At 39.0% G+C, this 13,873-nt stretch overlaps 1 protein-coding gene across 2 annotated transcripts in view; it reads left to right on the top strand.

Moving 5' to 3' along the window:
- The window catches only part of GLIS3 (GLIS family zinc finger 3), a 254,534-nt gene that overhangs the window by 162,508 nt on the left and 78,153 nt on the right, over window positions 1-13,873 (top strand). For both annotated transcript variants that reach the window (XM_074994088.1, XM_074994087.1), the window contains exons 4-5: window positions 5,840-6,001; window positions 9,112-9,222. In XM_074994088.1, coding sequence (XP_074850189.1) covers window positions 5,840-6,001; window positions 9,112-9,222 — 273 coding nt within the window. The remainder of the gene's footprint in view (window positions 1-5,839; window positions 6,002-9,111; window positions 9,223-13,873) is intronic.

The raw sequence follows: 13,873 nt of genomic DNA, 5'->3' as shown, positions 1-13,873 counted from the left end.
GTGAGTGAGATTCTTGGGTACGTAAGCAGGAGAATGTCAAATAGGAATGGAGAAGTGATAAGACCTTTATATACAGCATTATTGAAACTGTAATACTGGCTTTGTTTCTGCTACCCATGCTTCAAAAAAGATGTTGAAAAACTGGAAGTGGTTAAAAAAGCAGCCACGAGACTGGAGATGTGGAAAGCATGCTTTCTGGAGAGAAACTGAAGAATTTCAATCTATTTAGGTTACCTATGATAAGGTTAAGACCTCTTTATACTGCTAGATTATTGTAAAAGGGTTTGAGTAACTGAGAATGAAGCCCAATATTATCATGCATGTGCACAGGGGGAAGAGTTAAGGTTACATAGGGACCCAACTTAGGAGAGTTTCTTTTTGTAAGGCTACAGTTACACTAGCAAGTTTTGCTGACAAAACCTTAGATTTGTCAGTAAAACTGGTGAAATATCCACACATGAAAAGGATTTTGTTGACAGTTTGTTGATAAAATTCAGCACTTTTGCCAGCAGTGTTCTGCCTCTCATCCACAAGCCATAACACTGCTGTCGATAGATTCTGTTAACAGAAAAGCTGTGGGGATACTTGGGGGCAAGGGCACGGGCACAGGGGCTACTCTTGATAGACAGGGTATCCAGAACATTGGGCAGCCCTGTCTGCTGAGCTCCCAGATGCCTGTTTTGTCGAGAGAGTGGCCCGGCAGTCCTGCTACGCTGCCAACAGGGTGGAGCGCTCTCCCAATTGGCTTTTGTGTGGGGCCACAATCTGTCTACAGAAGTTTTTGTTGGGAAATCCATTCCAATAGTGACTTCTATTGACAGAGCACTGTAGCATAAGTGTCACCTAAATGTAATGTTCTTTAAAACTTTGGGGGTTTTATGTGTATATGCACAGAGGGCATGGCGTCTGTGTATGTGAGTATGTACATTTCTTATAAAGTCGGTGTAGATGTCATACAGAAGCCACAATCAACTCAGTGTTTGCTTTGTGCTCATACATTTTCCCATTTTTTAGAGGCATAGTGTTTATAAATTTCTAACTTCGATAACTAATATATAAAGTCTGTGTAAAGACAAACAATAATTGCATATGTAAATAAAGAGACAGTCCTATGATTTTTTGAAAGAGAACTGTAGTTCAAAATTACGAAGCATGCTGAGCTAGGAAATTGTCTTTATGAGCTAGTTAGCGGTTTCAATATGCATGCAACAGTAAAAAGAAAAACACAGTAACTGTGATTCTTTTATTGAAGATTAGGAAAACATTACAGAGGGCTATTTTATGAATTCCACAAAACTTTAATACTTCCAGAAAATCTGGCTGAATCAGGGTTATGTTTAGGAGTGTTATTCAATTTTAGAATGTCAAAGACACAGCACATACTAAACTGACTAATTGCGGTAAAGGTGTTACATCCTCTTCCACAACCACACTTAATAACTTGGAAACTATGAAGATTTCCATTTGAAAGTACAACTGCAGTCTATTTGTCTTTTTGTTCCTTCCGCTAATCATGGCTTTGGAATAATTTAACTGAAATCCTATTAGCAAGGAAGTGTGTATATAGTTGAAAAGACCATCCGTCTCAAAGCTTTTTGTCTTTTAAAGCATGAGAGATTCTGTAAATCTCAGAATTTTTTTCCAGCGTGAACATTTATACTGTATTGGCTGAAAAACACTTTTCCAAAATTTCAGGTTGAATTACTTAGTAAAAGATCAGTTCACATCTAGCGTTATGAATGTTATATGCATGAACTAAGGTACTATCGGGGAAGGAGGGACTTCAGTATATTTTCTTTATTTCCAAGTTCTGTACAGTGGTGCAGAGTTCTTAAAATTTTGATTTCTAAATCATCTAAGCTATGTCTACATGAGAGGGTTTTTCTGGCAAAACTGGGCTTTGTCGGAAAAACCCGTGGAGAGTCTACAGGCAAAATGTGCTTTGTTGACAGTCTGTTGACAAAACTCGGCACATCCGCTGGCAGCGTTATACCTTCTGCATTTACGTATAATGTCTTTCTTGACAGTTTCCTGTTGACAAAATAGCCATGTAGACGCTCCTGGGCCCTTTTGTCGACGGACAGGGCTTCTGGTTCACTGGGCAGTCCTGTTTGCAGAGCTTCTGGTCAGCTGTTCTGTCAAGAGAGTACCAGGCAGTCTAGCTGCTCTCTGTTGACAGAGCAGATTGCTCTTTCAATCTGCTTTTATCTGTAGACGCGATCTGTTGACAGAAGTTTTGCCAGGAAATCCTTTCTGACAGTGACTTCCGTCGACAGAGAGTTCTCGTGTAGAAGTAGCCTTAGGCTGAAATTCATCCTATCTGTCAGTTAACCACATAATGCAATGCAAACTCTGTGTTAATTCTCCAATCTGATAGATACTTGTACGTGTGCTTAATTTTGCTTAAGTGTCTGTGGGATTGGAGTGTAAGGAATTTTACCATGTAAGACTGAAAGATCATTGAGAAAATGGGGTTTATACTGCAGCAATACACAGTTTAATACCTGTCTCTTGCATGAAAATGTATCCTGTTCTAAATTTTCCTTTGGAACCATCAGCAACATGCCGAGATAATATTTCTACTGTCAATGATTTTTTTTCTTTTTCTGTTGTTAGCCACCTTCCCATGCCTGCGTGATCTGTTTTTCAAAATATTGGCAGTTCTTTCATACCAATCTTGCTTTCCTTTTCCATCTGTTTCTCTCTCAAAAGCTGCATCTACACGTGCTGGCTACTTCGAAGTAGCCACGCCAACTTCGAAATAGCGCCCATCACGGCTACACGTGTTGGGCTCTATTTCAAAGTTGACATCGACGTAAGGCGGCAAGACATCGAAGTCGCTATTCTCATGAGGAGATGGGAATAGCGCCCTACTTCGACGTTGAACGTCGAAGTAGGGCACGTGTAGCTGATCCGCGTCCCTCAACATTGAAATAGCGGGGTCCGCCATGGCAGCCATCAGCTGAGGGGTTGAGAGACACTCTCTTCAGCCCCTACAGGGCTCTATGGTCACCGTGTGCAGCAGCCCTTAGCCCAGGGCTTCTGGCTGCTGCTTGTGCAGCTGGGGATCCATGCTGCATGCACAGGGTCTGCAACCAGTTGTCGGCTCTGTGGATCTTGTGCTGTTTAGTGCAAGTGTGTCTGGGAGGGGCCCTTTAAGGGAGCGGCTTGCTGTTGAGTCCGCCCTGTGACCCTGTCTGCAGCTGTTCCTGGCACCCTTATTTCGATGTGGGCCGCTTTGGTGTGTAGACGCTCCCCTGCAGCGCCTACTTCGATGTAGTGCTGCCCAACATCGACGTTGAACGTCGACGGCACCAGCCCTGGAGGACGTGTAGACATTATTCATCGAAATAGCTTATTTCGATGTCGCTACATCAAAATAAGCTATTTCGATGTAGCATTCACATGTAGACGTAGTTAAAATGTTGTTAAAGTTGATGGAAGGGAAATTCAGTGATACATGGATTCATGAGAAATCAGACAATCTTAAAATATTACAATATCTATCTCCAAGTAACGAAGTACCATATAGCCACAAATACTGGTGAATAAAGCCTTCCATTCAGTGTTTCATGACTAGCATTGCAAGCTCTGTAAATCAAGGAAGCGAAGACATTGGTGAAAATGAAACCTGCATGGCTGAAAAAGATGTCTGAATTTCTCTGTATCTGAAGGAAAAAAAAACGCCTCTTATTTGAGTGTAAGGTTAAGAATTTGGTTGGCTCTTTCTTCCATAATGAGTATGCTGCTTCTTGTAATGTAGTATTTAAAAATCAGACTTATACATCCTGTCCCATCTCCTAAGATTATCTGGACAATATATGATCAGCTTTTTCTTTTCTACTGTTTTTTAAAAGAAAAGAAAAGAAAAGAAAAGAAACTGTGAAGCAAGACCTAGAGATTCATCTTGTAATTCTTTGTTTCCTTTCTCTATCCTTTTCCTACACTGCTTCATTCTGGTGAATTGTACCTGATCCTTGACTCTTTATTCCGAAAGTTGAAATTCCTATTTTTCTCTCTTTTTCACTTCAGTTCTAATTAATTACAAACCCATGCAGATTATGATCAGTCATTTTGATCTTTCATCTACCTCTACTTTTGCAAGCATTCATGCACTAAATAAAATACAATAAATATTATTTACTGTACTCCACAGTAAGTGAAAAGTTGCCCCTATTCTAGTTACTGCTCAAAGACTTGGCAAATTAGTAAAAAGAACTCCTGAAATAGTGCATTATATCTGCAATATTATAAATGCTTGATATTTATGTTAGTGCATATTTATCTGTGCAATTGTACAAGAACAGCAAACTAGCCTGTTGTTCAGGAGGCAGCTTCTAATACTGAGCAATGAAACACACAGCAGCTATGCTTAATGGTATTAATTGCTCTTGACTAATGGAGTCTAATTAAAATCAAATATATAAAAAAAAGCCCAATGTCATATAAATCCTTGTTTGTAGTTTCCCTAACCTTACAGAGTCTGTTGAAGACGAATCAAGGAAGGACTAGTGTTAGCAGCTGGGATATGCACTTCTATTTTGAGTAGCTAAAATATCTGATTAGGGAAAGGATCAGTATTCCATTATTGGTTATCCATGTAGAATAAATGTTGCTTTGATGCAGTCTAATAATGATCTCTTTATTTTTAGTAGCTTATAAAAACACCTGTAATGTATAGGCAGAATATTATTTCAAAGATTATTTTAATGGCACCCATCATCAGTAATCTCTAACCAAACAAATATTTGGATGGTGATTATGGCTTGTTTGGGAGAAAGGGGGTTATTTAAAAATAAACATTAACAAGGCAATGCAGGTTAGGGTTTTGTCAGGTTGTGTGGGGTTTTGTTCTGTTTTGGAGGGGCTTTTTGGTCATTCAGATCTGTTGATGATATGCAAGCTGGAAAAAGAACTGTGAGGAAGGATGGTTCAATGGCTAGGGTTCTAACCCAGCACTAAGGCAAGAGAGCACATTCTCTGCTGTGCTTTCATTGTGACCTTGAGCAAATCTTTGGCCTGACTCAGTATGGCTGTTTTTACATTAATCACTTACTTGGTCTGTGCGCCAGTTCCCCATTGGCAAATGGGAATAACTATGGTTTCTGACCTCACAGGGTGATGTGAAAATAGATATGTTAAATGTTGTGAGTTGCTCAGATACAACAGTCATTGAGGTAATAAGTGCACTTTAGAGCTTGTCAGCACAGCAGTGCATGCTAGAGGGGTGTGATTTCTAAAGCACACGAACGTGCGGTGCATTAACTGGCCTGCTAATGAACAGTACTGTGTTAGTTCATACCGGCAGGTTCTGCATGGTCCAGTTAGTGCACAGCAAGCTGGTGTGCATAAGAAGTGACGCCACTTTAGTGCACAGAGTCATGCCACATAGATAGGCTCTAAGACAGGTAAATTCCAACTGCTTTTCCCAAAGCTATATTGTCTAAATAGAGATGAAGACTCATCTTCATCACTAATGTAAGCAGAAGTGAAATGGCTGGAGCTGTGAAGTACAGACATGAACTCTCCCCAAGTTTGGGGGGTGTTCAGCTTAGACGCTTGGTTCTGACCCATCTCTCCGGGGGAAGAAAAGCTGGGACAAGAGTTTTAGAAGTGCTTAGTGTTGGTCTTACTCTGTTCCCATTCATGTCTCTGGCAAAAAATCAAATGTCTTCAGTGAAGGAGGGTCAGTCAACACTGAGGTCTCTCATTGCATTTTGAGACCAATGCTTAATTTAGCAACTGAATATTTTTAAATTACAGAGTAAAAATTACACATGGATTTTAAAAGATGAAGTCCTTCAAATGTAGGGGTTCTTAACTCTCGTCTCTTTTACAGTTTGAGAGCTGCAAGAAGGCCTTTTCCAGACTAGAAAATCTCAAGATACATTTACGGAGCCACACAGGAGAAAAGCCCTACCTTTGTCAGCACCCAGGTTGTCATAAAGCATTTAGTAACTCCAGCGATCGAGCCAAGCATCAGAGGACGCACTTGGACACTGTAAGAAATAAAAGATCTCACATTTTATTTCTTGTTAACCTGTTGAATCCTTTTTCTATTGGCTGACTGCAATAAATGTGATGCATAATTGGAAATGGGTGGCTAGGAAGAGGTGTCAGTTAATACAGTTTGAACTCTGGCAGAGATGACATAGTTCACAGGTGGCCAAACTGGCTTGTGAGCTTCACTTTAATGGAAAAACAGACCCATGTAGTTCACATGTTCATGTGCTCCTCTCCCTGTTCTCTGCCTGTCACACTTGAGAGAGATCTCTGGACCTCTGCCTTGCAGTAGAATGGTGAGGTAAGAGCTCAGGTCTGACTCCTGGCAGATGATGTTCTGGATCTTGAACTTCTGAAATTTTTGTATGTGGCCCTGAGAGCCTGTGAGTTTGGCCATCCCACCATAGTCTCTGTCAGGACAGTAACTAAGTTGTGTTCCATTTCCCCCACTTCCTTTTCCATGTAATAACAATGGGGCTGACTGTAACCGAAACAGAATGCTGGCCTATCTATTCTAAGGAGTCTCTGACTACTGAATGAGGTATATCAAGGTAAGTAGTGGAGATGGGCCCAGGTTACAAAATTCAGGTTTGGATCCAGATTTTGAACACAACAAAAGTCTGGAGTATTTGGAAACAGGCTTTGATCCTGCCCACTAGCAAGATAATGAAACACAGAGCAATTTGGATGCAGGTTTGATTCTGAAGTTTGGAGATTCCAGGTGTGAGATCTTGGATCACCTCTATCTCGAGTCAGTGCAGTTTCAAGTTGGAGTTAAGGCAGAAATGCCTGGGCCATAACAGAATGGTCTGATGATGAACATATTAGCCTCTGCCTACAGAGATACCACAGTAAGAGTGACCAGATGTTCTAATTTTATAGGGGCAGTCCCAATGTTCAGGGCTTTGCTTTATGTAGGTGCCTATTACCATTAACTGCTCTATTCTGCTTTTTCACATTTGCGATCTGATCAGCCTCATCACAGTGCATAAAAAAAGAATTCAGGTAGGAAGAAAAATCTGGAAAATCAGAATATATCTTCCACAAAATTGTATAAAAAAACCATTAAGGACAAAGCTCTCTCTGTTTTAGTCACACCACTTGATTCCTTTCATCAGGACTATTCATTTGGGCAAGACAAAATGTGGTCCTAACTTTTATTACTGGTAGACTCGTGATCAATGCAAATGTAGCATGCTACTTTCTTAAAAATGGAAAGTTATAAGTTATTGCCTTAGCGCCTGATTCAAAGTCTAATTAAATATATGGGAATCTTTCCATTGACTCCACTAGGTTCTGAATCCAGCCCTTAATGGTTACTATGTACAATGAAGTTTTGCTCTATTTTAATATATATTAAGTGCTCATTATGTGCTATTGCAGGTTCTGTATACAGGAAGTTATTCCATGTCATAACATGAAATAAACATGAAATGAGAGACTGCTGAGAACATTGCTGGAGAGCAGAACTTTCAACTGGACTCAATTTTAGACAACCAAGTGGTTTTGCATTTAGTTAACGGACAGTTTTAGGCATTCTTGCATCAGTTCAATAAATGCAGCAGGGAAAATGGCTGAAGACATCCATTTTAAAATAGTCGTTGCTCTCAAATGCTTTCTTTGTGTTGGAACAATTCTTCTCAGAAGAAATAGATTTTTTTTTTCCACTGTGAAGAGCCTGCAATATCTAAAAGCCAACTAAAATGCTGCTTAGGAAAAAAGATATCTAGGACATAGTGCTTCAAGATAATAAACAGAATAAATGTGTTACCTTAAAGTGATAAATATACATACCTAAACCAGAGAGGTAGTTAGAAGGAGCTAAGCTGCAGCTACGTAACCTGCTCATGGTTGATGGAGTAAACTTTCCCCCACTTCCGCTACCCTCAAGGCTACAATAATCACTGCAGAGAAACATGCAAAATATATATGAACATGTAACATGTATGTGCAACATCTATCACTAGACAAAAATTTGACCAAGGTATAATTAAGATTGAGAATAGGTATCAGGATGTTAAGCACAAAACTCTATAGCACATAAAATAAAATTTTATGTAACCAAAATATGTTGGTGAATTGTTTCACAACAAAACAAAGTTTAGTTTTAACCAGAAACAGAATTTACAGAGTGCTCAGCCATTAGGAAAATAGAAATAATAACCTGCCACTTAGCAGACCAGTTGCACAACTTAAATAGTAAATTTCAAATAATGAATAGTGAACAGAATATTCAGTACAGACAGTTTTTAGTTTCAGACAAAAAAAAAGTCCTGTTTGCATATATTCTGTGAATGAAGTAAAGATTAAATTTGTCAAATAATTGTTTGCAATGAATAGTTGGACCAATTATAATGTTGGTATGTTATTGACATTCCATATTGCTGTGCAACTACATTTGCGGAAAACAGCTCAAAGGGTGTCAGAGAGCAGGCAAGATAGAGCAAGAAGATGTGACTTATAGTGAATCTAAAAAAAAACTTACACAGGCATTTCAGGACTATAAATGTTGACAATATTGTGTATTGTAACTGAGAATTAAAAGATGATGAAATTTGTCTTGTCCTTTGCATTAAAATACACTGTTTGCATATTCCTTTTCACAGTATTGCCTTCAGTGTTTTAGAATGGTAGTGTTTAAAGGTTGCTTTGGTGTTGTTTTTTCCTCTTTGTCATGTAGCAGACTAACCTTTTCTTGTATTTTCTGTCTTTCTGAAGCAGGTTTCCTCTCTAACTCTTAAGCGGTCTGTCCACGACTTTACTGCAGTTTCTTTACCTGACTTACTAAAGAACATAATTTCTGATTAAGTCAAAGATTGCGTGACATAATTGTAAGTAGAACTGGGAATACTCATTCCTAACAATAAAAATGACGAGGTAGAAGGAAATATGGCATGCTAAAATTAAAAATAGGCATTGACATGTCAGAAAAGATTCATTTACTATCTCTTGCTTGCAAGCCTTCCTTTTACATTACTGGTCATTCTACCTGCATACTATATGGTGAAGCCTATGAATAGCAATGCTTTAGATGGATATTCCCCAGTTAAAATAAGCTGTGGTTTAACTGATTTTTCTTTGTGCTTTTTGTGCTTGTTTGTGTTTTAGAAACCCTATGCATGTCAGATTCCAGGATGTACCAAACGATACACAGACCCAAGCTCCCTGAGAAAGCATGTAAAGGCACATTCTTCCAAAGACCAACAGGCAAGGAAAAAGGTAACTTTCTCAGAGGATTGCTCTGTATAGGAATTACATACTAAAGGTAACATTATAACACTAGAAGTATTGGGACATTTTGAGTACCAGTGCTTGTGAAACTGTAAAGCCTTGGTTTTGGACTGCTTGATTAAAGCAACCATCTTTGAGGAAGTAAATCCAGTGTGTGACTTGATGACACTTTCAGTTTGGACTCAGTAAAGCTGGTTGTTTTACTAGAAGTCCAGTGAAGATTGTCGTTTGTGATGTAACAGTTAATCAGAGTGACCACGTGTAACTCAGCATATGGAAAAATAATTTTGAGACGGGAGATTTTATTTGTAATATTCTTTCCGCATAACTATATTATGATGCAATATCCAGTTTACTCTGCCAGCATGAGTGAGATAGATGTATGTTGCAGATTGATGGATGGTAGGTCAAACTGAACTGTGTGAAACATTCCAGCCATTTTCAAACATCAAACTATTTCACCTGTCCCAGGTTTCTCATTCCCATAGGGGAGATAGTTAGGGAAGGACATGATCTGACCTTTTTCTCCCACAGGTCCAGACCATTTTTATTCAAAACCATGTTACATTTTTTTGAGCAATGAGGGTAAGTGCAATGCTTTCCTTTAAAAACTGATGATGATGGAGACAATATAGAATAAAGGGGGGAAAGTTAAAACCCGAGAGTCATAACCCCTCCAGAATGGGCTATGCTGAACTTGGGTGACAGCTTGGATTGCTCTTGAGTCGTATGATGATAATTTTTGTTCAGTGTCTGAAACACTAATGCATAGGGCTAATTCTAGGACCTGACTGAGATTTAACAGTTGGCCCTAAGCAAGGGTAGGACGTAGTTGTGCTGCTCCAAGAGGCCAGGGAATGAATGTTATCTCTTGGGAATTATGGTTAACTTTCTGATTCCCCCTTGTGTCATGGGAAAAGTAATCTAGTGGTCATTAGGCTGCTGCCTTTCACTTTGACCCATCCCTACCTGCATCTTTGCTCAGGAGGAGGGCTGGTTGTGGTCCTGTGTAAACTGGTCTCCTGGCTGCATTGTGAACCATGGGGCACATTGCAAAGGGGTTTATACAACCCCCCTTCCCGCAAATTACACTTCTGTGTCAGCATGTGAGGCAAGCAATGGTCGCCTGAATGTTCTGTCAAATTTATATATGACACATGACACAAATAAATCTTGGATAATGTGTCTGAACAGAGGGCATTAAACTCTTATGGTATGTTCTGTAAGTAACTGTGTGCAGGAGTATGGGTGGGAGTATTCCATGGTGAGGGTGACATTTCCCATTTGTTCATTTTTCTTTTCCCCTGTTGGAACATTTTAAAGCAGGCCCTTTTAACTCCTCACATGATCATTTTTGTAGAATTAAACTTAAAGTTGTTTAGTTTTGCATCCAGTCTGTTTGATGTAGATTTATTTATCTGAGGTAGGTTAATATGTGGAAGTGGAAATAAGTCAACCCAGCAAAAAAACAAAGGAAGAAATGTGGCATCAATCAATCCAAAAGCTTAAAAACATGCACTGAGGTTGCAGTGTCTAATATTTACAGGGCACAGCGTAGTTACTGGCCCTTTGAGAACTTATAATTGCTAACTCACATCATGCTTTGGTATTTGAAATATTTCCTGGCAGTAGTAGTAGTAATAATAATAATAAAAGCAAGAAACAATAAACCTTTTAAGGCAGAATTAACATTATTTACGACTTTAATTAAAAATGAAAATTGGTTTAATGTCAAAAAAGCCTTTACAAAAAATGTGAATTCATCAGAAATAACCATAAAAATTCCAAGGTGATAAAGGCACGGTAGTGTAATAGTTCCAGCCCTAGGGAACTCTTCTGTTGAAAAGAATGAAACCCTTTGCTGTCATACCCTGTTAGTCATGGATTCATTTAATATATCCTGCCTGACTGCCTCTAATCTGTGCTTTAATCTCTCACTACACACTAAATGACATTATTTTGGTGTCTTAAGTTGCCAGTGCTCCAAGGTTGTACACTAAAATATGTTCTTGATGTTACACAGATTTTTAATAGTGGTGAAAATGTATTAGTGGCAATGGAGATGCCCTGGAACAAACTAGTGCACTCACAATGTGAATTTGAGGTTGCACTGATTCTTTCACACAACTTTGTATGATTCCTCCTCAAAGACCCTTGTCCCTCCCTCTGCTGTGTAACGCAGACTAGAGAGACATTGCAGTGAAAATCAAAATATAAGTATGTAGTAACTTGTTGATGTGGTTTGTGTTCTGTTGTGCAACGCAAAGTGCCTAATTTGCAGTTCTTTTGCATGCAGACTCCCTGCTGATGTAAATGGAAGTCTTTTCTATTAAGGGAATTAATTCCTGGCCCCAGTGAAATCAGTGGCAAAACCAGTACTTTTTTTTTTTTTTTTGACAGTACTTGCTGGTACTGAGTACAGACACCTTGGCAGTCCCCAGCCATGGGATCCCTGGAGGGGTGGTGGGGGGACCCTGGCTGCCCTGTGGCAGGGAGCTGGCTGGGGCGTGGAGCTCTGCTGGCAGCTGCAGTCATGGGATCCCAGGATGGAGGTGACAGGGAGCTGGCTGAGTACGGTTTCCTCTTTTTTTTTTTTTTTTTTTTTTTATAAACAAAGAAAGCCCTGGGCAAAACTATGAAAAATGCATGCACTTCAACAAATCTGAGCAAGAGTTTGTGACCTATTTTTAAATACAGTATTGAAAATTTACAGGAAGAAGGGGTTTTCAGAAGGAGGATTTCCTTGTGGGAGGTCCCTGAGGGCTGCACTTCTACCCACTGTTTTGGAGTGTGGAAGAGCTTCTTCTGGACTACAGATCATGTGACCGTAAGCTAATGAGGCACTGGAAATTTATATCCATGCCTCATTAGCATTTTCTGGGCCATTTATTAGCATGCTGCTTTTGGAACAAGTGGCACATGTAGAAATGGCCCTTGTGAAATTTCTAAGAAATTCCCCCCTTGACATCAGAAAGAGTGTGGGTGGGAGGGGACTCAGAACAGAGAGGCTACATCTACACTAGCATTCCTCTTTCGAAAGAGGCATGCAAATGAAGGAAATGTAAAATGTAAATAAGGCACAGATTTACCTATCAGGCACCACATTTGCATATTCTTCTTATGAAGGAGCTTCTTTCGAAAGAAGATCAGTGTAGATGCAGCTCTTTCAAAAGTAATGCCCATCTTCGAAAGAATCCTTCTTCCTAAAAGAAAATAGGAAGAATATGCAAATGAGGCACCAGATATGTAAATCAGTGTCTCATTTGCATTTTGAATTTCCTTCATTTGCATGCCTCTTTCGAAAGAGGAATGCTAGTGTAGATGTAGCCAGCGTGAGTATGAAGCCAGCAATATCAAATATTTATTTAATGTTTAACTTTAAATAGCTTCTGATTAAAGAAGTCTCAAATGCAACTCAGATCATTTTCTTGTCACAAAGTCTTTCATGACTTTCAGTCATGTATAGAAAACTGCATACAATAACAACACAAAATATTTTCTTTTTACATAATTAAACTGCAGATAAAAATAACACACAAAATTATCTTTAATCAAAATTAAAAATGCAGCCTCCGTGGCTCAAGTTTATCTCCCTAAAAAGGTGGGTGCCACTATCTCTAAGAATAGCCTGTGGAAGTGAGTAATATGGAAGTACAGGTAGTGCTCAGATTGGAGGAGATTGAATACCAGTTCATAATGCCTCTGACTTATAATTAGCTGTAACACAATCCAGCTTCTGAATCGTCCCCTTTTAAACATTTCCTTTTCCATTTCCAAGGAATTGCCATAATTCAGTGCAGTGACTCTTAAGATGGCAAATTTTAAACCACTTTTTCACACAGTGTACACTTACCTATGGGACTCATTGCCACAAGAAACCTTAGAGATCAAGAGTTTAGCAGGTTTAAAAATAAACCGTATGTGCATATGAATGATGAGTGTATCTACAGTACATCACTAAGATTTCTTAAAATCCTCAAATTTGTAAGGGATATAAATCCTCATACTTCAGGCCAGAAGTCAAAATCATAGTAATGAGGACGGGAAGAACTTTTGTTATTCCATAACTGGTCCCTTGAGGATTCTTGCACATTACTCTGAAGCAACTGGTCCTAGCCACTGTTGCAGACGTTATAGGACTGGATGGACCTTGGGCATGATCTAATTCAGTAATTTGAAATGAATTATCGAAAATTAATTTAATTCTACATGAACAAACAAAAATTAATTTTACAGTCTCTGCTGTATTGGTTTTGCTTCCTCTCATTGCATCATAATTCCTTTTCTCCTCTTCTCTCCTTCTGTTTCCTTTCTTGATCTGTTTCCTGCTTTCATTAGGTTGGGGCGCATATGCTATGGTAAAACTGGTCCCAGTAATATTCTATCTTTGCTTCTGTCTCTTTAATAAACTCTGATTTTCTCTTTTCTTTTTTCTTCTCTTCTCCTTTACCTTTACCCTTTTGTCTTTCCCCATATATGTTCTGTATCTGAACTATTTCTTCAGAAATGTATATGCTGAAGCAACTAATTGTTTCACAGTTAGGTGTGTTCGCTAACCCTTTTGTGCTATGGATAACATATTAATACAGACTCCCATGGACAAATTTTTCTCTCATTCACAATTATATAACAGCACTGT

The sequence above is a fragment of the Carettochelys insculpta genome, chromosome 5, assembly GCF_033958435.1.
Source record: "Carettochelys insculpta isolate YL-2023 chromosome 5, ASM3395843v1, whole genome shotgun sequence".
Lineage (NCBI taxonomy): Eukaryota > Metazoa > Chordata > Testudines > Carettochelyidae > Carettochelys > Carettochelys insculpta.
This window is presented reverse-complemented; position numbering and strand designations above follow the sequence as displayed.